The 26,354-nt window shown below is 43.1% G+C and overlaps 1 protein-coding gene across 1 annotated transcript in view; it reads right to left on the bottom strand.

Annotated features, from left to right (window-relative positions):
- Window positions 1-26,354, bottom strand: part of kcnq1.2 (potassium voltage-gated channel, KQT-like subfamily, member 1.2) — a gene marked incomplete at its 5' end in the record, with an annotated part of 150,228 nt that overhangs the window by 31,049 nt on the left and 92,825 nt on the right. The window contains 4 exons of the mRNA XM_079223149.1: window positions 19,010-19,071; window positions 20,407-20,447; window positions 22,494-22,588; window positions 23,491-23,566. Of these exons, the coding sequence (XP_079079275.1) occupies window positions 19,010-19,071; window positions 20,407-20,447; window positions 22,494-22,588; window positions 23,491-23,566 (274 nt within the window). The remainder of the gene's footprint in view (window positions 1-19,009; window positions 19,072-20,406; window positions 20,448-22,493; window positions 22,589-23,490; window positions 23,567-26,354) is intronic.

Below are 26,354 nucleotides of genomic sequence, written 5' to 3'. Positions count from 1 at the left end.
AGACAGTTTGTGCAAAGTTGAAAGTTAAAAATTAGCGTAATTATTTAGAAGGCTCACCGAAATCCTTTCACAAAAAACGGTCGACAGGCCGACAAACTGTCCACGACACAAATACCCATTCATGCACAGAAATACGAGGCGACAAACCGCACGGACATTTATCCCACTTTCTTTCTCAGTCAGTCAACAGAGTCATAATCTACTGATTGTGAGCTCCTAACAAGCTTCTCTTTGTTTTTTGAGGACAGACACACACAACACCAGAGGGAGTGGGAAAACCTGCAGCGCTTAGCCCGAAGTGACGTACACTCATTACCATCATCGCAGAGGATAATGAGTACAAGAGGGTCAAAATAATGTTGCCATCGTTCACAACAAAGACTGAGGGGGGGGAGGGGGTGGAGGACCCAACGGTGAAAGGAAGAAGGGGAGCAAAAGTGGCGGGAAGGCGAGTCAGCAGAATGAAGCCCATGGGAACTGTGAGTCAGGCACAGTGAGGGAATTTCTAAAAATGGGCGGGAAGGAATATAACCACAGAAATATAACCACAGATACTGGTTTGTAATGACCAAATAACACACCTGTGCACGTGCAACCACACATCGCTCCCCCCACACAGTGCACACACACACAGTCCAAAAATCACTACTACTCAAAAGCCCCCTAAATGCAGCACCCAGCATTGTTTTCCATGTTCTGCTCTGCAGCTTGGTGTGATTCACCCAGACGGCCCTCTACAAACTTCCCCAGTGGTGTTGACATTGCTTAGGTTTACTCTTCAACAAACAAGGATGGTGAAAGTTCACTGGGAATTGGACCTAAAGCTGTTTTGGGTCTGATTCAATTCAGCGGGTGCACATCGGACATTTCTCAAAATGGGGACCAGTGTGCCAGAACGACTACTGTAAAGAGATTAATGATTTATGGGCCACAAAATGGTTAACAGCTTGCAAGGCCTGCAGCACGACCGTATCTGCTATAACTGCAGCGTGCACGCTCAGTTGATTTCTTTGCACGAGTCGGACACAATACCCAGAGGCTCAGGCTCTCTCTCTCTCTCTCTGCAGCCTTGATGACTTAGTCAAATTCATATTTTTATGGTTACAAGCTTCCAAATGCAATACTTTATATAATGCAACCCTCACTCTGTCAAACAAATTTATAGTTATGAACACACTTCCTTTTGTGGAGGCTTTTTTTTAATAAATTAATTGGAATACAATGGAGAAAAGTGTAGCATTGCAAAGCAACAAAAACAAACCACTTTGAATTGATTGCTACTTGTTTGTGGGTCAGAGGCCTGATGGCTTGAAGAGTGCGCTGCATGCTGCGTTTTCTTGGCTTTGTCTGTTGGAAAGAGTGATTGTACCAGCCTTAAGTGTCCTGTCCTGTTTTTTACGAGCTGCATTAGTGTTTTCCATCGAGCTGCAATTACGGGCTATTCATACGCAGGGCAGGCCCTCCTCGGCTCGCGCTGCTAGGTACTTTATGGGAACAATTAGCAGATACAAGCTATCTATTGATATGCAAAGCATATATACGCGTTGGTGTGTGAACATACATGAAGTGTAGATTAAGAGGAACTGGCAACAACACTTCAGATCCCAAGCAAATAGGGACTGAGACTGTCCAACAAGGCTCAATGCAAAGGTCTGTGCGTGGTTTACACATTTTTTGTCAGATTGTTTTCAGGTGCAAAGATACGCAAGGGAGTAGGAAATATTGTATACCTAAGCTTCCTCTCGCCTTCAAAACCTCTCCGTAATACCAAAGACGTTACACCACCAACGAAATATGCCAATGATTTACCAATTTATACTACAGACTTTGAGCGGGAGCCACAGTCACGTACTTATAAACCCCACCCTGGTGCTACGTAATGCTTACATAAGAGAAAGGCATCTCATCTGGTACATCCTGGTGCTCCAGACTCTTCTCCCCTCACAACCACAGTGGGACTGGTAATTTCAGACATTCCAAAAAGACCCAAATGTGCTTTCCATCCCGGGGCTGATGGCTGGTTAGGCTAAGGTTAGTCCAATCAAGTCTTTAGGCGTTTAGGGCACAAGGCCAAAGGTTTGTCAGGGTTCTCTCCCATCATTCAGTTTTTTTTTATGTATGCCTCAAAGGAAAGTAGCTGAACATTTACTACGAGTTATTACACTATTTAATATTAGGTGATCAGGGCTCTGATCGCGCAAGGTGCATTTCCATCCAATGGTATTGCAAAACGTTCGAGAAAATCTTGATACATAAAAAAAAAATGTTACGCTTGGCTGAGGTGGAAAGGTTGGTGTGGAAAAGTGCAATGGAAACAGATTTAGCAACTACATGATGACGGACATAGCGTGTGTGTTCTCAACAACCACTGACGCTTCTGCGGACTCTGAAGAAACAAACATTACGTCAGATTTAAACAATCAGCCCATCGCTCCACATATCGGATGTAACCTTCCTTGCATTCTTACATGAAACAAACAGCAATGTCATGTTTCTATGTTTCTCTTTCGACATTGTTTTGTCACCTCGTCCTCCTGTTGCACCCTCGTCTTCTGCAGTAAGCACAAGCTAGTGCTTACCTTGATGAACCGACTCGTAATAATATCACAACGATAGAAGATGGAAATAAGCATCCACTTGGGAATCTTGTTTCTCAAGGACTGAAGTCAGTCATCATACTTTATATTATTACATTTGTTTTCATTGTTTTGTCAACTGGTAGCAGTACGTGCCTTTACATGGTGTTATTCTATTTGATCTGGTCACTAACCAGACTTAAGCGGTGGTTTTGTCTTCACTAGGATCACCATGTTCCCTTCTTGCATACTTCCAAGAATGCCTTGAACTATTCCTCAATTATTTCCAATACCCAAAACAAGTCGATTTCATATCTGTTTGTTTTGAGTCGTGCGTTTAAAATAATTAGCCCACGCAACATTTTCTTTAGGCTGCTGTTGCGTGCTTTATGGACTGTGAAACGGCGAGCACAAGTCAATGAATAACAATTGTTAAAACACAATAAAATCCCTAGTCTGTCACTCATCTAGCCTGAAAGCCATATGACCATATACTGTACAACAAATACGACCGGGAAGTGTGCTTCTGCTCTAAAGGGCCACATTTGATTTGCCTATTTTCAATGACAAGATGAATGACTATATCACTTGCAGCTCTATTGAACTGTTTCAGTGCCCATCACAGTTCAATATGTTACCTGTGGCACTCAAACTGGATGATAATTTAATCTTCCCTCACTGCCATCACACACTGTATGCTGCAATAAATGTTGCTCCCGGCAGCAGGGGAGCAGGAGCTGCTGTTGTGGGCCAATCGCTCGCGTGGCTGGTTAATGTGTAACATGTTCGGCTAGTGCTTTTGTCAATGGACATCCTATGCAAAGAGGTAGCACTTGAACACACAGTAATGAGTAGAGCCGATGACCAGCTGACCAACATGAATGGACGTTCTATGATGAATAAAACGGAAATTACCGGTCGCTTTGCACTGGCATTGACAGCTCAGCATTTGGTTGGGGAAGAGAACAAGAAAAGACAGATGGGGAAAACAGCAAGACAACACATAGGTGGGTGACATCAATGAGGTGCTCTGGCGCCTCAGAGGTAGACACATGCAAATTCAACGTTCAACAGTGATGGATCTTTAACACATTTTATCCTCTCTCTCTTCCCTCTCTTCTCGTGGGCTTTCAGACCAAAAAGCAGCTTGCGTTAGTAAAATGAAAGGGGCCAGGTCGATGTGGATGTGTTCCAACAACAACAACAACAACCATTTTATCTTTTGTTGCAATGATTGAGAAGGTAAAAAGTCAAAATATTTCAAGGTAATCCACCAGAAATGTGTTCTTGCACATATTTGATTGACAAATAATGAGATTCTTGCTTAATTTAATGTATTGTTTTTAGGACGAACCTCCCTGCATTGATGGACTGGCCTCAGTCTCGTGAATGAATGTCAGCCACCGACGCTCAACCGGACAGCCAACTGTGTCCTCGGTGCTTCAGGGCCTTCAGTAACCATACAGACCCCAAGCGTTTTCCTTCCACACTCGATTTGGGACATTTGGCTGGGAAAGGATGGGCTGAACTATGGGAAAAGCTGAACACACAAGTATTAAGCGTGGGAAAATGCGATCCTATGTTACCACACCATTCACCCTCAATTTCATGGCAGTGCTTTAAAGTGTCACAAAGTGAGATAGAGCTTTACTGATAGCTTAAGGTCTATCATTAAAGATTTAACATTGAAGTATGTAGCCTGAAAGAAACTAGAAAGTTGGAGTGCTGCTCGTTGGAAAAGAAACTGGGGAGTAGTATTGTAAATGGGTCGTATATTGGGGCTTATAGCTTCACACAGTAATTATTTTAAGTTGATCAAAGCACTTGAAGAGTTTTAATTAAAGAATGGGAGACCAGTCAACCTACTTCTCTAATATATGCAACGGGGACTTCATGTAAAATGCCTCTCACAATTTCTTAGGTATCAAGTCATTTCTTCTTCGTCTTTGGTTTACTGGAAAGAGATCCTTTAAATGTGCTGTTCTTTATTAAAGAGCTTTACTTCCCCAAAATGCTTCTGTTTCCAGACTATTTTGAAGTCAAGTGTGTCCGTGTGAGCGTGTGGATGTTCGTGTCCGTTTTTGTCAGCTGTTTTCCCCCAAGGCCTGTCACACTGCATCTTGTGATACAGCATCCACACATGCGTGATCGCACGCCCCAATACAGGCATGACTCAGCCACCTTTTGACAGAGATTTAAGCAAATCTGCTTGAACTGAGCAGCATGTGGTTTCACTTTCAGGCTTTTCATGGCGTGCATCAAACACAACACTGTGAAGTGGATGAGTGGATTTACGTTTAGGTGTGCGCGGTAAATCTCCTAGTGCAAAGCCGGCGGTGAGTGCTTGCATGCGTGTGTGTTACGTGTGTGTGTGTGTGTGAGCGAGCATGTGTGTGCGTGTCCTCCAGCAAAGGTGACCACTAATGAGCGACTGTAGCAGAGTGACCATGTGGTCTGCGGAGTGAGCCAATGTGCTGTGGCTGAAAACACGCACACACGCACATGTATGAATATTCACTTATAGGTCAATCTGTGTGTGTGTGTGTGTGTGTGTGTGTGTGTGTGTGTGTGTGTGTGTGTGTGTGTGTGTGTGTGCGTGTCTCTGTCTGTGTGTCAGTGTGTATCATGATGACCACCACCCCCTCATTACCTCCATCATGGCTGGAAACAATCAGCAACTCTGCCCCAGTTGTAGGCCAGAGTCAGGAGTTGCAAAGCTACAGACCTAGCATTAGATAAGCCTCCATCACCACAGCCTAACTAACTGGCCTCAGATTGGAGCCAGCTTTCCAAACTTTGGGTAGCACAATCTCAGGAACCCAAATCAAAATAGCCTTTTTTCCAGATTTCAACCATACATGCTGGATGCCTGGACATAGAATTTATTGATGGCCATCTATCAACGTATGACTTTAAAGATCACATTTGATACAGTTGGAAAAAGGGAATCCAACCACCACAAATGTATTATTATTATATGGATTTTATTAAAGTATGGGTGCATGAAGTGCAAAGAAATGCTTAAACAGTTGTAGATATATGTATTCATTTTTTCATGCATTTTTATGCAAAGCATCATTCATATGGTAATTTCTAACCTTCGTGCTGATATGCCACATCCTGTTAAAAGTTTCTAAGCAAATAAATACAAAAGCTAGTGCATTGCTATGTCATAAAAGATAGCAGCAAAAGTTTTGTGTTGGCAATTGACTAAAAGCACAATATCTGGACTGTTACTGTCTTACAGGAAGAGTGACCTTGTGACAGAAAAGTCTGGCTATCACGCCTTTTGGTTCTGAGAATAATTTAGTATCAAGCTTTTATATCACCACTTACTGGAAACATGTACTATTCTGTGACACGGAACTGACCTCACCATCAAATTCAAACACCAACTCTATTATAAATTCAATGAGAAAGTTATTATTTTATTGTTTCCAGGACCACAATGTTCCTCATAGGTCTAGCCTCTAAACTCCGATTGATACATTCAACTACAAAAAGTACAACATATTCTTCTATGGACCATGAGGGTCTGAGGTTTTGCATTGTTTATGCTCGCCGGCCCACTCTGCTAATCTTTTTGATGCAGAAAACGGAACTGATTAAATTCACGAAAATGAGTTCCCTAATATGCATGCAGTGGTTCTGCATACTGTTAATAACCTACGCTGCTTTGATCCTTTTAAAACAAAAACTAATTTAGAATCGTAATGTTTTAGCTATATAAGCAAGAAAAAAGAAATGGTCAGTCAAAGACTCAGCTGCATTCGCTGAGTGACAAGTTGTTGTGAGCAGATGTGAAATGATATGAGGTGTAGATTGTGTCAGACAACAGACAATACACTTTGTACAGTTGTACCACAACACATTCTTCTCCAACAGCGGATGAGGAATGGCTAATCTGTGAAACCCCGAGGTAAACTCAGGCAGACGTGACACAAACCACTCGAAAGCATACACACACACAAATACAACTGTACAGAACGTGACCTTTGATGTTCATTGAAAGGTATGCAAAAATTGACAAAATACCTGTATGCATGCGTGCAAGCGCGAGTGTGGAGACAGTCGCGGAGAGCAGTAAGGTACACAGAGATGCCTGCAAACACGCACACAAACACACACACACACACACACACACACTGGGCATGTGACAGTGGGTGCAGGCCAGGCTGTTATTCTAGTGCAGGCTGGCTGAGTTGACCGTGTAATCTCCAGGGTGGAGTCCATATTGGGTTTCTAGGCAATTCACTGTTTTTGGCCGGGTTGTTTTGTGATTTAGCTGAAGACAGAATAAAAGAATGAGAGTGGAAACAGGGGTAAAAAAAAAAGAGAGAGAGAGAGAGAGAGAGAGAGAGAGAGAGAGGACAACAAGTGTGGGTTGTTTTTCTTTCTGCCCTGCATTTTGTTGATGAGTTGTAATGCAGTCTAACTCAAGTGGTGGTTAACCTCAAAGGCCAAGAGAAGAGAGGGAGAGAGAGCGTAGAAGAGAAAGAGAGACAAAAGAAACGAAGCAACAAAAAGGAATAGGAGAGGAAAGGAGAGGAGAGGAGAGGAGAAAAACACAAGGAGGAGAAGCGTAAGGTGTTGGGTCGGTTGGTCTCGAGAAACTTGTGTAAAACTGCTGGTGTGCTGTCTGCTCTGCATCTTGTTTACAGTCAGAGAGAGAACGTGGAATGGGGAAGAGGACCTATTGTGCACGGTGGCATGACGGCTTTCGAATTGCAACAGATACCATCTGTCATTGTTGAGCTGAGGAGATAAGATTATAAAGACTGTCAAGGCTGTCATTGTCAAATGTCTTCACTGCTAAATACGCTGATTTAAAGGAACAGTACGCCCATATTTCAAAGCAGAGGCTTTCTTTGTATTTAGCTTTGTTTTCATTTATACAAGTGTGTGAAACAAATCTGGCAATTTTTTTTTTTTCATTTCGAGTTACAGTCGAAATGTGTGAATTTTTAGATTTCATGTAATTTGTTAACAGTGGAAATACAATTATCTGCATTCATAGCCTTCAGAATAAAGCATCCAAACAGTCTGACAAAGTATCATAGGGGTTACCAAGTAATCTACTTGTCAATCATTAGATAATTAATCCACAACCATTTTTGATAATCAATTCTTCGTTTAAGTCATTCAACAAGTGAGAAAAAAATGTTGGATATTACGAATATTTGGTGCTATCTTTGGGTTTTGAACTAACAACTAAGCAATAAACAATGAACCAATTAATCCCCAAAACTATTACAAGCCTTAGTTTAACGCCTAATTCAATAAAAGAGCCTAATTACCACAGACTAAAACCTTAGTTGCGTGAGTGCTAAGAAGAGATTGTTTTGATATTTTGGCAGCCATCTGCCAAAGCATGCTGTCATACCAATGACAGCACAGCCTGAACGGCTGCTTGTGACAGACGACAGACACCGAGCTGCCCGGCGAGCCCTGGGAGGGGCTACCGAAGCACGCACCCACACACACCCACACACCCCCGCACACACAGCACCTGCATTCCCACAGTAGTCTGAGTCAACAATCACAGACCATCCCCCTCTTCGACACTATCAGTGAGTTGGGGGAGGACACCCTTGGAGAGACAGAGAGAGAGAAGGGAGTGATTTAAGCTCTTCTCCCTTGGATGAGGGAAGCTAGGAGGGCCCGGAGTGGAGGTGGGAGTAGAGCAGGAGTTGGGAATGGGGAGGCCGGGGGGGGGGATGAGGGGGAGAAGAAGGGTCAGAGTAAAAGGGAGGGGAGTGATCCAGCTGAGACAGCAGATCTCCACAAAGGCCCAGTGCCAATGTCAAGGTGCTGAGCGAGCCGTGCGGGGAGCTCCAAACCCACACAGAGGCTTACTCCCGATTTAAAGTCAAAAATAGCCTCGTGCACAAACACACTCCTCACTGGCCTTCCTGCAAAACTCAATAGTGAATACACTTCACGCACACTCGGGCAGATGCATGCAAACGCACAATCTCTCTCTGCTCTCGTGTGCCTTCTCACCCTCTTCCCTCAAAGCGTCCCTCTTCACCTCTCTCTCTCGCTCAGACAAACTGACAGGACAAGACACACACAGTTGCGCCGACGGCCAGAATGGACTCCATTGTGCCCTAATTACCAGGCCTGCTGAGAAGTCCTTTGACCCCGGAGACACAGGCTGCTTGGCCAGCGGTGGACTGGTGGGAATGACCCTTTTGGCCCGGCGCCGACCTTTTTCCATGTTCACTTTCTCACCACGAGCCGCCTCCTGAGCGCACTTGATGTGTGTGTGTCTGTGTGTATTTTGCGAGCCGGCTGAGCTTCACAAGTGCGTGAGCGGTGGCTTAGCGTGCAGATGCTACAGTTTGACTCACAATGCAAAAATATGTCAGATAAATCAAAACCATAAGTCATTTTGCTGTCCAACGTTTTTTTTTTTTGAAGAGTTCTATGCTGGTTCGTGAGTTAACACGACTACGTGATCACACTCCTTCTGTCCGGCATCTGTGAGAACACAAGATACAGCAGAATGTCTTATCTACTTCTTATCACTCTGACTTTGGTCCAGTTGCTCCAGTCTTCGCTGGTCTTCTCTAAAGACTCCTCCTTGTGTGTGTGTGTGTGTGTGTGAGAAGGAAGAGACATATCCCAGTCAGCTTGCCCTTCTGTTTTGTTCTTGTCTGTAGTTCAGTGCAACCCTTTTTATCTGCTCTGCTTATCAGGCCGACTTCGGCTCAGACGCTCCTGGCCTCCCTCGTACAGTATCGAGGCCGCTAGACTGACGCCTGTCTCTCTCTCTCTCTCTCTCTCTCTCTCTCTCTCTGCTCGTCTGGCTCTATCTCTGTGTCTCTCTCGATTCCTCAGCGCCGCTGGAATAAGAGTGAACAGATGTATTAAGCTGAACTGTACACGTGTGACCTCGTTTATACGGCGGTGAAAGCGTTTGTGAATACTCTCACTTTGTTGTCTGTCTCTCGCTTATTTTATTTTTTTACATTGGCAATGGATCACATGACGACTTATGTGAAACAGCACCCTGTGATGACAAACCCACAGTCTGCAGATCCTCTCAGCTGTATAGGGAGCGTTGCAGTGTCTTTAGATCATCATCATAGTTTTCAGCAACAGACAAACAAAGTTAGCGACGATAGCTGGTGAACATAGTGGAGCATTTTACAGCTAAAGAGCCACTGGAGTTGGTAAATCTGTGGTTGTTGTCAGTCATATTCACATAAAAGAAAAGTAGAACTGAGACTTGAAGGTGCTGTTTGTCGTTCATGCTATTTGTTCCCACATGACAACTCTGCTTATATTAAGAAACGCTTGCACAAGACTTCTCTTGTGACTTCTCTGATCATGTTTTTTTTGTGTGTTTCCTAACTGTGAATGTTGTTGCTTTTGTTCCTACTTGACCCATGTTGAACTATTCCTGGAAAGGAAGGTCCTCAGCAAGTGTCATAGACAGAAAATATACTCTGGCACAACAAAGGGGCTTATCTGTCTCGCTTGGAAGTGATCAAGGCCAGTAATAACACTCCAGAACCACAGCAGACAATATAAATTACTCCTCATTACCGAAGCCTCTTGTACTTCTTGCCAGTGAGATCACTGGGGGCCGAGCAACTGAACCTCTGGAAGAGTTCTCTGCAGTGCATCAGCATTGTTTTATTGAGTTAGCATTACAAAACATGCTTTCCCTCTTTCTTTCTTTTTTTGATCGTTTCAAGTTGTGGCTGTAAGATGTTAGCAAAGAAAATAAAACTTGAGTTCCAGGTAAAATGTGAAACTTGGCAGGCATGTGAGTAATGATACAACTGTTCAATTCCATCAACACAATTTGAGTCAGGCTGAGCTGCTCCGCCTGGCGCCTTACTAACAGATCCAGGGTGGGGGACCCAATGTGATGGGTCACCGTTCAAAGTGTTGTAAATATGCACTTCCCATCCACGGCCCCATTCACGGATTCAACCTCAAATACCAGCGTCCCGATTTATTCCATTGTAGCGCATGAGACGAGGCGAGGCCTGCATCCTGTGTGCACTACAAAGTTAATTGCACACAATTAAAAGGTGTGTCTTTTTAATCCTTCTACAGGGAAACACAGGGCCCAGAGGTATAGAAAAACACCCACCATTATACTCCCATAAAACCATTAGTCATTTACTTAAAAAAAAAAAAAGAACTCACTATGGAATACAGATAAGCTTGTTAAGTGTTTTGCAAAAACCTGACGCCATTAAAGCAAATGGGAGCCCACAGGAGACTGGGTCGAGAGTGGCTGGAGCAAGTTGGGCAAACACATAGGTGTGCACATGCACACACACATGCCACGATTTACTGTGGGCAATAGCAACCCCACTGTTGCCTGATGGATGTGTCTGGGCACCGAGCACCATAGGGCCAATGTCTGAACCACAAGTGGCCCAGTCAAATCTTTACACAGTCATAAACACGCCGGCATTAGTAACAGCTAGTTAAAATCATTCCATGAACTAAGGCGCTAGCCTGCTATGGCACAACACCCTGCTGCTATAATAAAAATGTACCTTTTTCTATTTTTAATCTGCTACCGTATAATGGAATGGCAGTGTCGGTCTGCTTCGGTTGGTGCACCACTTTGGGCCCGAGACGGAAATATCTCAATAACAAATGGATGGATTTCAATGTATGTCCCCACAGGATGAACCCTGTCGAGTTTAGTGACCCCCTTTATTGGATCACTATTAAATATGGTACAGATATTCATGGGGCCCAGAAGGAAAACTCAAATGACTTAAGGGCTCCCTTTACTTTTCATCTAGCTCCATCATCGAGCTACAATTTTTATTTAGTCACATACTTTGGTTTACGATCTAATGCCTGCAAAAAAAAACATTCCTATAAGCTTCAATTTGACTGTGTTTAGAGCTAAATAGCATTCATAATGGCAATTATACTTGAATATGAACATCCAGTTGATCCATAAACGTGTTGTCTGGACACGACTAGCCAAACCAGAACATTGCAGACATAAACTTAGCAGTTATGATTTCAATCAGGGAAATATGCATCAGCATTTCTACACACACAGTCAAACCAGAAGTACTGACATCTGATAGCCAGCCCTAGATATAGCTAAGTCTTCAGCTCCAGAGTCAGGCATTTGGCATGAAGAGAAAATGGCCAAACTACAAGACCAATTACAGCCTTCAGGGGAACAAATCATAGTTCAATTAAAGTTTCACTTACTAAAGCTTTCACAGATTTATGGAGTTTTATGATCGCATGTTGGTTGAATAGCAGAGATAAACATCTGCATAGCACACACACACAGAGGGCTACATAGAGTATTATATATACTGTATGCAACATATCCCCCATTAAGTTCCCCAGGTACCAGCTTGACTTAATAGCAGTGACATTTACACTCATGGTCTCTGGAGTCATTTACACAGCTTGGCATTATTCACAGCTGGTTTACTGTTCCATGCCGTATAGACTGATTTAATAGCACTCAGAAATAAGGTGGCACCAGGGCTACTTAGCACTGTGTACTAGTAAGACTACATTTCCCAATAAAACACAGACTCCTTTTTCATGAACTGCATGCTGACCTCTTAGTAACCTTCTTAAATAAGCTAACACCTCCTTGCTGATAATGAACTGGCCCATGCAGGAGTATATTAGTGGTCAGGTCCAGCCCGAAAGTAGTGAGGGCATTTGGCCAAGACGATAAAATATATGTGCAGAAAATATATCCCAGGGCCCTGTGAAACCTGGGCAATTAAAATGGAAATGTACCATTGGGTATTTACAGCCAACGAGCGGGCCCACAGTCGGTGCTACCAAGATGCAGAGAGAGAGAGAGAGGGAGAGAGAGAGAGAGAGAGAGAGAGAGAGAGAGAGATGACGAGAGACAGTGGCAGTGCACAACATGATTTAGATGCTGTGAGTGAGATTGCAGACCTATAATCCTGAAGGCACAGAACCAGACAGAGCCGGAGGAAGGAAAGAAGAAGGGGCAAGCTCAGCAGGCAAAAAAAAAAAAAAAAGAAACAGGGAGTGAGAGTGGTAGAGAGATAGAAAGCAAGAGAGACTGCGAAATGGAGAGCAAGCAGCCAGACATGCAGGCAGACTGTCCGTCTCTGGTTTGTGGGAATGCGGTAAAGACACAGTAGTAGTAGGCAGGGTCCCGGCTCTGAAATTAGAGAGTGGCGCTAAGAGAAGGGAGCCAGAGCCAAAGGCCGTCTGGGACCTGCCAGGGGCTGCATCCCCAGCGCACTGCCGAAACATGATTTACTGCTGGACTGCACTACAAACAGCACAGCGCTCCCGGTGCGCTATCTAACCTCACAGCAGCACACCGCTCGTTGCATGCTATCGAGTTCACAACGCTATAAAAGATACCACATCAACGGTGGGAGGTGTCGACGTGAGAAAGACCAGCTTGGGAGTTCGGGGGCAGCACACGGAGTCGAAGGGAAGGCCCAAAATATGAAACAATAAATAAATAAAGAGTTAAAGGTACCAGAAAGCGCACGGTAATCAGTATCGGATGTCATTTTTTTCTCCATTTCCTTGCAAGGATGGCGTTTTACCTGCATTTTTTAAAACAGTCCAGACATGAAGTCATGCATTCTGTCCGTGAAATGTGTGCAAGCAAAATATTGAAAGCCGGCCTGTTGTATTCAATGACCTCTGACCTCCCCTGTGGCAGGGGGGACAGTGAAAAAGAAAAAGTTCATCTAAAACACAATGCAACACATGCATATTTGCACAGATCTACATCTTTTATCCACTTACATTCAGTGGCAGTGCAAAGAATCCTGAGCCGGAAAGGATTCAGAGGACTAGATTTAATCAGGAAAGAAAAACAGGGGGAACTAGGTTGTTGTGTGCTGAAGCTATCGCAGGCCAAGTCCAGACATGCAGGGAGATTCTGTATGTGCCTGTCTGCAGCGCGGGGCAGTCAGAGTGTGGCCGCTGCAGTGAGGCTGTGTTTTCCAGGATTTGTGTGTGTGTGTGTGTGTGTGCATGCGTTTCCTTTGCCAAGTTTCCTCTCTTTGTTTAGACCGGCCCGGTCAGTCCGGCTCCCCGCTGAGCACGCTGCGGCCAAATACACACATATATCAAAACACAGCACAACAACAGACTGAGTGCTCTCAGGGCAGAGAGGTGCTGGGAATATAGGAGCAACTGGGAGGGGGGGGGGGGGGGACAAGAAAGAGAGGTGTCCATGCTGGAAAACAAGATAATTAGGAAGAGAGAGACTGGCGGCAGACTGTCCCTCACCCTTTCTAACAGAACGGTGATTCACTGGGACCATCACTCTTATTAGAAATATGCAGAAAAAGTGGAGGAATGAATAGAGTGACACCGATTACCCGGACGAAGGGAAGTCGGGCAAATGTACAGTGTGACCACTCGATGAGGTGCGACTCTTTTGATCATTTTAAGAGTTTAAAAAGGAAATTTGCGACAATAACAGGAATTAGTTCAGTTGTAATTTACTGCACCGAACGGATAAATGTCCTAATGTTGTGTTTTTTGCTTCTTAAATTCCTTTTTTTATACGGTAATCACAGACAAGTCTGTTTGGGAGACATCATGTTGCACCAAAAAGTCTGCAGATAGTTAATTTCTCCTTTTAATAAACCAAAAGGATTAAGGATGCCCACTGTAGTGTTTACTTTAAATACTTTCCTTTAAACTTAGATCTGGGGAAAAACAAACCCTTCTTCCCGAAATGCAATTGAGCATGACATAAGAACAGTGGAAGCCTCAATGAAGTTCAAGTTCAAAAGAATTTAGGAATCTCTTTAAAACTTTTACATCTCTCTATGCGGTCGGTAACCTGCTGTTCGGTTTATTGCAGCATTACTTGGTTTTAGTTAAGAATAAATGTTTCCTCTGGTCTTTGATTCCCGTGCATTAATTCTGTGGTGATCGTAAAAAATGTACGATTTCTCAAGAGAAAACAACATCACTCGGCACTGAGAAGGGATCGCAGTATTAGTTCCTATTGATGTGGGCTGTAACTTGCTCTGGGTGCCAAAATCCAAAATCGGGAGGAAAACCTGATTGGATTCAGTAGATGTATTGATGCATTAATAGATTAATGGTGTTCCTGTTTGCTGTTGCCCTGCAGAGAGCTGAGCTAGGAGCCGAGACACTGCTGGATGGGCAACAGTGAGTGTGTGTATGTGTGGATAGACACTTGTATTTTTGTATATGGTCAAACGTATATACATATATATATGAGAGTGTGTGTGTGTTTACCAGGCTCTCATCTCTACAGCCCTCTGGATCGGACCAGTCTAAACACACACACACACACACACACACACACACACACACACACGCAGAGATAACTCACACACACACACACTGCTGCCCCCCTCAAAGCCGTGCTTTTAAAGACGAGGGGCCCTAAATGCCTTACAGATGGACTCCTAACAAACACAACACTCTGTCCCGGCCCTCAAGCATTTCCAGTATTTGGCCTTGCTGTAATTTACAGCATACTTACCTAATTGAGATGCTATTACGGTCGGGGCAAGCATTCTTCCGCACACGCCGAGCACTAATGCACATGATATAAGCGTGACATACAAAGACGCAGTATATTTGCCCTAATATAGCGACGTGAAGGTAACCATAGAGTGAGTGTGATGTATGAGCCATGTAGTGTACTTAGAGCGACACAAATAATGATGTGTTGAGCCGAGAAATGTCTGTGCATGTCCGGAGGGCACATCAGGGGGTATTTTCCTCACTAGACGGGGGTTTACACACACCCAAGACAAATGCAGCTTCATACCTGTCATCATAACAAGTCATCATAACTGTGATGACTAAATTATGATGACTTCACATTGAATGTGAAAAATAAACTGCATTAATTCCTCCTGGTTGCTGAACGATGAGGTATTTTTTTCACAGAGAAGCTTCTTTTTTTTTTTTTTTAAAGAGAGCTCATATCTCACAGCAAATTTATTTTTGGAAATATATTTCTGAAAATATTTTTTTTCTATTTTTTATGTAATGTTAAATCTCGATTAGTAATACAATCAGAATTTAGACATACATGTAAATGTAATGAAGAGAATTAGAAACCACATTTGAAGTTAATGTTAAATAAAATAAAATGTATGTTTTTGTAGTCTTAATATCATGTAATCAGTAATAACTGAATAATGAACGGTCATATCTTTAAAAAAAATGCATTTTCCTAGTTATTCTGTATTTTTTTTTTCAAATTTATCATTAAATGCCATTAAACAAATGATACATTTACAGGTTTAGTTTGGACTAATAGTTTCCCAACTGTGAAAAAAACCCTACATAATTAAAGGCTCCTGCTTTCAGCTTCACACAATAACTTCAGTTTTAAGTTGCCGAGTAGTTGCGCAACACACTTAACACTATTGTTAAATCTGTGAAACAAAATAGGATCAGACTAAAAATAAGCTTGTTTTTCCAGACAGATACTTACAGGATATGTTAAAGCATATTATTGTAATTGCCCTTTTCTGTCCATTGCTATGAGAGGAAAACAAAACATCCCGCTCCTCTAAAACTTTACCACAAACAGTGGGCTGACTTCCCCCTAAAGCACGCAGCGAGCTCCGCTCTGAAAAGGCCAGGCTGGAGCGCGGAGACAGCGGCCGCTGTTTGAGCTTGTCGTTTGGGTATTTTTCATCCAGTGTGTCTGACAGAGAGATAACACACTGTCTCAGAGCGCCATCAATCTTCGTTTCCAAGTCGCTCCTGGAGAATTCAATCTTGAGTGTGTGGGGTTAGACACATTGGTGATTAATCAACCCTATGTGTGTGTGTGTATGTGTGTGTAGACCTATATGTGTCTTTGTCTTTGTGTGATAAATCACTGTCTAACCCTGTACAGGACACACAATGCCCGATCCCCCCTTCAGCACACTGCAGATAAATTCATCCACAAGTGATGTGCTGACAATAGCTTGACAAGAAAATGATTCTATGTTACTTTCTCAGCTGCGGCCTGAAGCGCAGTCAGAGTGGTTGATGTCTGCTGTTTTGGCTGCTGTAGCTCAGGGAGATGAGTGGTCGTCCCGCAACCACAAGGTAGCCGGTTCGATCCCCAGTCCCCCCATAGCTCACATGTCGAAGTGTCCCTGAGCAAGACACCCAACCCCCAACCGCTCCCTGGGCGCCTCTCAGGGCTGCCCACTGCTCCCTATCCAGGGATGGGTCAAATGCAGAGAAGAATTTCCTCAAGGGGATTAATAAAGGATTCTTTCTACAGGGGAAGGGGAGTAGAAAGTTGGGATTTGTCAAAAAAATTAAATTATATGCACACACAGAGTGTTATGTTTGGACCGGGGGGTGGGGGGCATTGCATTGCTGCTGAAACACAAGTTTCTTTTATTTTTTTTATTTACTTCAAAAGAAAAAAAAAATCAAGAGAAAGAAACAGAAAGAAACAAAGAACAAAAAGAAAAACAATGTATAACTAAGGAGCGATCTGTTCTCATTCTCATTCATTAATCCATGAAAACAAAATCAGGCCTATGGGGTGCCACGTATGCAACCCATTTTTTCCAATATCTCAATTTTTTTTTCCAGTTTGTGGTTGACAGATGCGGTTATCTTCTCCATGTTGTAAATGTCCATTTTAGTGTCCATCCATGTATTCAGAGTGGGGCTCTCTTGTGATTTTTTTCTTTTTGCCAGCCACGAGAAGTACATTTATTAAATACTTGTCTCTTTTTGACAATGTGTCAGGTAAATATCCCAGATACATGATCAAACACAAGTTTCATGTCGCAATTCTGTTTCGAGAGAAAATGCAAAAACCTCCAACAAAGTACAGATGGAGGTGAACGCTGTGTTCATTTACAACCACGGTGACTTCACCCGGGGTTGTTGCACTGTGACTGTAATCATAAAATCCCCACATTCCAGAAACATAAATCTGACACGTTAAGTGTATCTAGAGTGGAACGATAACGTCTGTGCTACTGGAGGAGGACCAGGGAATGTACCAAGTAACAGGGGTCGGCGGGTTCATCCACCTGCTGCCCGAGGGGGAAAAGTAGCCCCCCCCCTCCCCAACGCGTTTCCCATTCAACAGGTGTGCCGGCCCATCGGAAAACAATCCAAACAAGAAATTCACACGAACAAAAATGAGAGAGTGGCTGATGCTACGCTTCTGCTTGACTTTGAGAGGAAGCTTGTCGTAACAAAGCACGCGAATGCCGCTCTGATTAGAGGAACGGTGATTGGTTGCACATTGTTACGGAGGGCCAGTAGGGTTCCACTGATTTGTTCCTCAAGCCTCCAGGTCTTGTTGGTGTTTTTGCCTTTGTGTCAAGGCACGGCGGGGAGAGAGAAGAAAGTGAGACAGAGAGAGAAAGAGAGAGAGAGAGAAAGTCATAGCACTTGTGAACTCAGGTTCATGTTTCCAATCAGGAGATTGCGATCACAACATGAAGCCCTTGAGCCAATGGGCCGTAACTCAATCACAGAGGGAGGTCTTCGGGTTCGGAGAGTACATTGGTTCTAGATCATTACGGCTCTCTCCGAACCCAAAAGGGTCCGAGAACCGACAAACGCATCAAACGTTAGAGAACGTCAGCGTTGATGAGCGCGCAGACATGGGATGGTAAATGTTCGGGCAAAGTGCGGGAAATCCTGAGCTGGCTGACCTGAATGGAAAAGAAGTGGCTATAGAATGCATTGTTCTATTGTGTAGGAGTATGTTTTCATCGACTGGAAGATGTGAGAACAACTTGACGAAAGAGGTCTGTGACATCACCAGTGACATGAAGAAAAAAAAAAAAACACACTTGAACACGCCAAATCTTTCCAAAATGCCAGCAGATAAACAACATGTCCTATCTTGTGATTTGCAAATGTTAAGACAGAGACGGACACATTCACTCACGACCGGTGTGACGGCCATGATTGCGTCACGCTGTTCCTGTTCTCTCTGTGAGAGGACACGCCTAGTTACACCCGTCATAACACAGCGGTTATCTATTGGCTACGCATTCACTGTATTCAGACTTTAGCCCCCAGTACTAATATTCACTAATGGAAACATAAATGTCACCGCCCGCTGTACATGGGATTACAGGAAAAATAGAATTGGCAATGGAAAATCATCAAAATGACTCAGCTCCCAATGGGAGTCAGAATACTAACTAAACAAATGAAAATACAAAAATGACCATGAACATAAGTAGGGCATGAACGCAGCAGAATGCAGGTGTGTTTTGGGGCAGACTGCCAAAAACATATCAAAAGATACCAGCACACGCAATCATCTGATAACAGAGATTCAGGCACAGTTATGCAGTCACAGACGCATACTTCTGCTTATCGCTCTTACTCACAGACAAAACACACACACACACACACACACACACACACACACACACACACACACACACACACACACACACACACACACTGAGCAGCACGAGTGTGCTTACCTTATCTTCTAGCCTGATCAGTCGCGCTCCAATTGTTGGGTATTCTTTATCTTCTCCTTTTCCTGGTGAATGATTAAAAAAATGGACAATCAAACATAGACACAAACAAACATCCAGTGAGAATATTAATGCATTTGCCTTGATGGCAAACAAATTGTACTACTGAATTTATTCCTCTTAGTGAGCACAAAAACAGACGTGTAATAGGACACTTGGTCACAGTCGGATCCATTACTGCTCGCTCACGCACACGTCATAAACATAACATTGTCATTTACAGTAGGCGCCCTGAAGGCTCATGATTCCGAGTCAAACCATCCATTCATTCATTTTCGGACGCTTTTGTGGATGCGGGTCACAGTGGCAGTTTACAGCCCTCTACTGAAATGTGGACGCTAAATGCACGTCAGAAGAGCTACGTCGCCCTAAAAACACGACTTCAGATCGAATTAATAAAAGCTAGTTTCGAGAATGTTTAGATTAAAACATTTCATACTAGTCACCATTTAATAATAGTAATAAAGTGTGAATTGAATCTTTAAAATGATCAAATTATACTTTACTTCCATTACTTGTAACTTCATAAGGGTCCAGATAAACATACTGAATTGCCATGTTTTTCCACTTTATTCATTCAGCATGTTAGCTCGTTAGGAAGGGGTTTGATATAGTTTTGCCCGAGTGACATATTCCTCCCGCTGACATCATTTTCAGTTAACACTAAAGCGCTATTGTTTTTTTTGACAAATTGACTCATAAATATGTCTATTAAAAGCTATTTTTCTCATTTGATTTTTTCATGAATGTAGCCCGGTTGCTTGGGATCTATGGGAAGATGACGGCCCTCATTCTTAATCCTGCATACAAAGTCCAGTTGGTCAATTTCTCTCTCTAACCAGGGAAAATAGCCGTCACCAATCATATTCAAATTGTTGGCTGTGAACCAGGCTATTGATTAAAAGTCCACTAGAATGGCCCACACTATGCTTGTTGATGCAACAAATCATTTCTTCATTCTTTTATTCTTCATTTGCCATTAACAAATGGACAAATGATATGATCTAATACAACATAACGTATCATTAATCTGACGACAGTAAGCTAAATTATATGATGATACTACATTTCCAAACTAATGTATACACTCTGAAGTACATCCACGCATGTACACCCACGTGGACATGCAAACACACATAAGCCTGCTAGAACGAGCACACATGCACATTCACATACACACAACACACACATATATATATGGACACACACATCAGGGGCCGCTCTTTCTCTCATATTTAGTCTGGCACAGCTTGTGTATGTGTGGGACGTAAACAGAGGGATGGGGTGAGGAGTGATGGCTGTCTATCAGATGTAGACTGTTGTGTTTTCTGTGTATTTACCTGGAAGAAACATTCCTGGCTTCCCCAGTGTGCCGTCGAGCCTGGGGAAAAAGAGAGAAGCAATTAAAGTGGGGAAGGTGAAAACACTGGCCAGATACAGAGGAGATTCAGTTGGATAAACAGCACATTATTCCAGGTCATGAACAAAACAGTAAAATAATAGAAGCCAATTCATGGAGCCAATAAAATTAAACAAATGCGTCATCTTGAACGGTATTTACTGCTTACCCACATGCGAGTTTTAAAGTGATGAATAAATGAATGTTCTTATTGAGCTGAAAGGCTTTCAAAATAAACAATCAGACTCGTAAGAGGTTTCGATTGCACATGTGGACTGTTAGTCATCTATAAATGTACTGAAGCAGTTCAATGTGTACTGCAAAGCACTCTCTTCTTTTCACCACCAAAAATTAAGGGTGGATTTTTATTATATTACAGCAATCACACGTCTTCAGCCGTCTTTATGTTGGTTACCCATTGAATGCAAAATGGTCAATGCATTATTGTGGGTGTTTTTGAAGGACTCAGAAGTGGTGAGTGCTATGATCTTTTTCCATCGAATGTTAACGTTTGGAATTATTCTTTTTTTATGGGTTGCAAAAAATAACAATAAACAAATCTGCACTGTAGAATTTTACGAGAGACAAAATTGTGTTTATAAAAGTCTCTTGGCATAAAAATGCAGAGATAATGTGCAGGAAAAGTAGTGAGGACTGGACTTTATTACAGCTCAACAAAGCACAACAAGGTGTCACAAATCAGAGAACAGTGAGGTCCCGTCCCATCCGCCAGAGGAGCAGTAAGAACAATAAATAAGTGCTCTGTATTCCTAAGAGTTGGATAGAGTCATCTCTCTTCCTGTCCTGTTGTCTTCATGACCCAGTTCAGCTGACCGTGCTGTGAGTAAAGCTTAGTTGAGGGCAGAACAATCACAGCGTTTATGGTGCAATGTGGCACTTCACAGCCAATGGGTTCAGTGGAAACAATGGTTCAAGACAAAAAACGGGAAGATTTGATGCTTTCTATGCTATTTTAAAAATGATGTTTTCTGGCTCCTCCCTTCTTTTTGTGACTACGAGGTGGTATCTACGCATGACAATGGCCCACAACATGTTCATGAGGAGAAACATGCTGGAGTTCAGAAAACGATGCTCATTCAAAAACTCATCAAAATACATAACTAAGAAAACAACTGAGGCGTACTGTGTTGGGGGTAAAAGTATTTTCTCTAATATTTGCTGTTTCACGGCCTGTGACGTATGAGTGAACTGCACCCTAATTATGACTCCGGTGTGAACTTTCCCTTACACAAAGCAAGTTCAAGTTAGGAGTCAAGTGATCTGCTATATCGGTATGTTCTGGACTGAAGACAATACACATCATTGTTGTTCTTATGGCTTAAAACATATCTATGGGATGACGGGAGGAAAGTTCACGACAAGTGCAAGACGTCATGAGGGCTTCTGTGACTGTGTTTTATTTATATAAGGGAGAGCAGACTTGGATATGCAATTAGCAAAGTAACATGTTGTATCACTGGCTCTGCTCCTTCTCTGCAAAGAATAAATGGCCTGATGATTTTACAACCGGTGTTGAGTAACAATTGCTCTAACACACTGCTATTGAGGAAAACATGCTCATTATAGATATAGATATTAGAAAAGAGCGACATATTTACATAACTAGCATTAGCTCTTTAATAATATATTAAAAGACTAAGGCCAACGCATACAAAGTATATGTACCTGGAGGAATGGATATTCAGCATTTCTCTGTTGCTTTTCGTTTTTCTGGGTTTGTGTGTTTTTGACTTTTGACATGGTTTCTGTATTTGCAGAGTGTACGCTGTTAATCTATTTGTTTTCGCTTGAAGCATGTTTTTTTCATTTGTATCTCATTTCCATTATTGTTTTGGATTTTCACATGTCTGTTGGAATTGGCATTGTCTCTAAAGCTGCAGCACTTTTCTCCAAATGAAACAGTTTTGGGCTGTTTCATAAAAACAAAAAAAAGTTGAACTCAATTGACACAAAGCTAGAGAAAGAAAGCGAGGAGCAAAGAGCACGAAACAAGGTCAAAGTCACCACCTTCTCTGCAGTTCCTTGATGCGGACCATCATGTTGAGGTGACCCTGGGAATATTGCTCGATCACGTCTCGCACATCATAGGGCTTCCGCGCTTGCTGTGGATCACACACACACAAACACACACACACACGGAGTGAGACAAAAGCCATTGTCAACCATAGCCGCTGTTGCTTGGTCCCCGAAAACATCCCCAAACCCCTTGGGGGCAAAGGGTTCATTGTTAACTCATTGCATGTGTGTGTGTGTGTGTGTGTGTGTGTGTGTGTGTGTGTGTGTGTGTGCACTGACAAGTGCATGGTCATGTAGAAAGCAATCGTATTAGGGCTCTCTCACAGCTTTGTTTAGTGGGACGTGGATACAAGCAGCATCAGAAAGAACCCAGTGAACTCTTTAGGGTATCCTTGGTATACACAGCCTCTGCAGCTGAGATCACTTAGTCCATAATTGAAAACACACAGAGCACTTGGAAACAGTAAGAATATAGGCACCATTTGACAATAACATGAAGCATGAAAATGATGGCTAAAGTATCTCAAACATGATTAGTTTTCTTTTGCACAAAATGTTTTAACCTAATTCTGCTGCGTGAGGCATTGACCTGCTTTGTGTGTGTGTGTTTGTGTGTGCATTTCTGCAAGTGTGTGTTGTTGTGAGTGCAGTACAGTAAGTGAATTTCTACTGTAGCCCCAGAGACAGGTTAGTAGACTTCCCTTGACACTACGCCTGAACTGAAGTGAGCACAAAGACGACATGCAGGTGCAAGTTTCAGGCATTTACACACAAACACACACGTACACACACACACACACGTACACACACGGCGCTGCAGCTGACATATGCCCCGTGGGGCTCCCCCTGCTCATCCTGTATAACCGCAAAAACACTACACACACACACTTCTCTCACTCCCTCTCTCGCTCTCAATTTGTCTCTCTCTTTGTCTCTCCATCTTCCCCCTCTTTTGCTCCCCTTAACTCTGCTGAATACTTTTGCTTACCTGAAATTTCTTCCTGGCCACAAAGTACTGCATTCTGCGAAGGACTTTTACAGCCGACCTCTGGGCATGGGACAACCTGTGACAGAAAGAGAGGCTGGTTTAGTCTCAAGGTAAAAACAGTGATGCTCAGCCTTAGTCTTTAGATGATTCCTTGTCGTGAAAACGTGTCTTGCTTTTGACAAGCTACATTGGAAAAAGGAGGGAAAAAAAGACAAGAAAATCTGCATGCTCCAGTCCCAGTGGCTCTGGCTGCTTTCAATAATCAATGGACAATGTGTGTACCATGCGAGAGCAAAACATGTGGCCCTGACAGGAGAGAGCATGTGTGTGCGCACACACACACACAAGGCTGCACGCACACACACACACAGAGACACGCACACACGCGTATGCATTAATGTACGCATAACTACACAGCAAACATCTAACTGTACGTGTCAACATAGATTAACTGCTGCTTTCTGCCATATCGGTCACAACGACGACTCGGCAACGTGATGCAAAGTGAAACAGAAGGAAAACAGACTCAGTTTGCGTGAAGAGGAGTCCCAAAACACACGTCCCTCGACTCAAAGCAGCACATCTGTGTCAACACAAATGAAAACCCACTGGTATGGAGCAAAACACTGAGACAGAAACCACTGGAAGCAAACAACACACACACACACACACACACACACACTTGCATGCCATACTGACTTTATGGCATGCACTTGTGTTTGTTTTTTCAAGGAGGCTCTCTGGTGCTCATGTGATTTATTTGTCGGGGAAAAAAAACATGTCCTTGGATATGTGACGGCAGCGTGTTTGGACGATGTGTGCTTTGAGTGAAAATAGATAAAGAGAAAATGCGAGTGACTGGATTTCAGTAGTCTGAGTGATTGAAAACGCACAAATACTTTGTGACAGATGGACACACACACACACACACACACACACACACACACACACACACACACACACACACACCAGCAGGCGTGGTTGTCAAATCGTGAATTTTGAGAAAGGCAAACTGTTGTATTGTATCTGTTGTATGGTATCTTCAAAGCTCCAAAGACATCCTACATTTACGGCATGCTAGTATTTATCCTAAATGTTTTATGAACAGAATTCAGAGCATTAATATAGCGGCAAATAAACGACTTGATTTAAAGATTTAATGCCGTAATATCTACCTGTCCACCCACGTGTTTCCCTCCAGGTAAACACTGTTAGTTCTGTCAGCACTGTTGCTCCCCCTGTTAGCCTGTTAGGCTCAGCTGTCGCCATGTTGAGAACCTCGTAGAGGCAATGCTCTGAATTCCGTATTGAGCCCCTTGAAACATATTTTTCAATCTGGAAAATAGGGAGAATTCTAAAAACCAAAGACTGTTTCCTGCATTCTGTTGAATTGTAGTAAACTGCAACAATTATTATTTTACATGTATTTCTCAGTAAATAATATAAAATTCGCCCCTCTGGTGTGAATCTCTGACATTGCTTTTTTAATTGATTAATTGACTCATTCATTCATTTTTTTTGCCCGTTTGAGTGTTTCTTTCTCTTAGTACTCATGGCAGCTTTCCAATGTGTCAGCAGCGGCCGGGAAAGAGCATTTGGTTTAGTAATGTTGTTGTCGGGGTGGAAACAGTAGGGCGTACGTGACAGAAACAGGTTGTGATGACGAAAAGGAAAAAAAGTGTGTCATGCTATGGTAGTAATATGGGAGAACTGTGACCCCGGGAGGTCACTGGGAGAGGGGAAATCCCAGGAAACATTGGGAGGGTTGGAAAGTATGTCTTTAAACAACACATACATAGTTTCAGGGATCCGAAGATCACAGAGTGGATCAGTGTTCACCACCCCTTCAATACTGCCAGTTGCAAGTCCACGACAGTATGTCAGTGTCAATGCATTAGATTGTTGAAAAGCCTGTATTGCTATCCAATAATAGAGAGAGACAAATAATGCAGTTTTATGAGAGCATTTATTCAGATTATGAAGATACAGTGAAAATATCTCCTGTCTGCTGGGTGAGCAGGACTTGCTCCTGTTTGTTTATGCCCGTCTCTCTATCTGTCTTCTATTTCATGTACAGTATGTCTCGAAGACGGGTGACCTTTCCGCCATCTTTTGGTATCAGAGACATTAAAGTTAAACTGGTAAACCGCGGCACAGTGTGTGTAGGAGCAGCCGATCTGCGAAGAGGGGTGGATTAACAGCAAACTGACATGAGACTCAGAAATTAATGGGTAATGTATATAAAGCAACTACTGCATTGCCACTTCTCCATATTGCCTAGAGCATGTGCACGTCATGCGATGGCATTCATAAATCAGAATGCAATGGATGTTTTTGTGTGTGTCAAGTGCTCTTTGCCGTTGCTCTGAGCGTAACTGCAGCTACAGATGAGTTCTCCTCCACTCAAGCGGCCCTCAAACAGGAAATGAATGGCTCCATTCTTATGTCAAAGTCTACGCTTTAGTTGGTTGGAGTGAAGAACTTTTCTCTCAAACTACGTCCCAGTCAAAGGCGACACACCCACATGCACAAACACACGCACGCACACACCCTTGACACACAAACGCCACCCTCCCCCTCCCTGAACAAGGGTCTTTGTGGAGTCAACAAGTCGCTCTTAGGTCTTAATTAGGCAGAGGGATAACAAAAGGGCTTAGCGGACAATGCGTTTACATGGGACCATAAAACATGAGCATCAAAGGCTGTCGTGCTGCTGCCTTCTTTTCCCCCTGCCCTCCATGCGAGGCCTGCCCAAGCTATAGGAGGAAATGCACACAAACAATACCAAACATAAAGAGCATGAGGCCCTATTTTGGGAAAGAAAAAAAAGTCCCCCCGCCCCCCGCCTCCTTGCTCTCGACTGT

The sequence above is a fragment of the Taurulus bubalis genome (genome assembly GCF_910589615.1).
Source record: "Taurulus bubalis genome assembly, chromosome: 9".
Taxonomy (NCBI): domain Eukaryota; kingdom Metazoa; phylum Chordata; class Actinopteri; order Perciformes; family Cottidae; genus Taurulus; species Taurulus bubalis.
The sequence above is the reverse complement of the archived record's forward strand: the minus strand, read 5'-3'. Positions and strand labels throughout refer to the sequence as shown.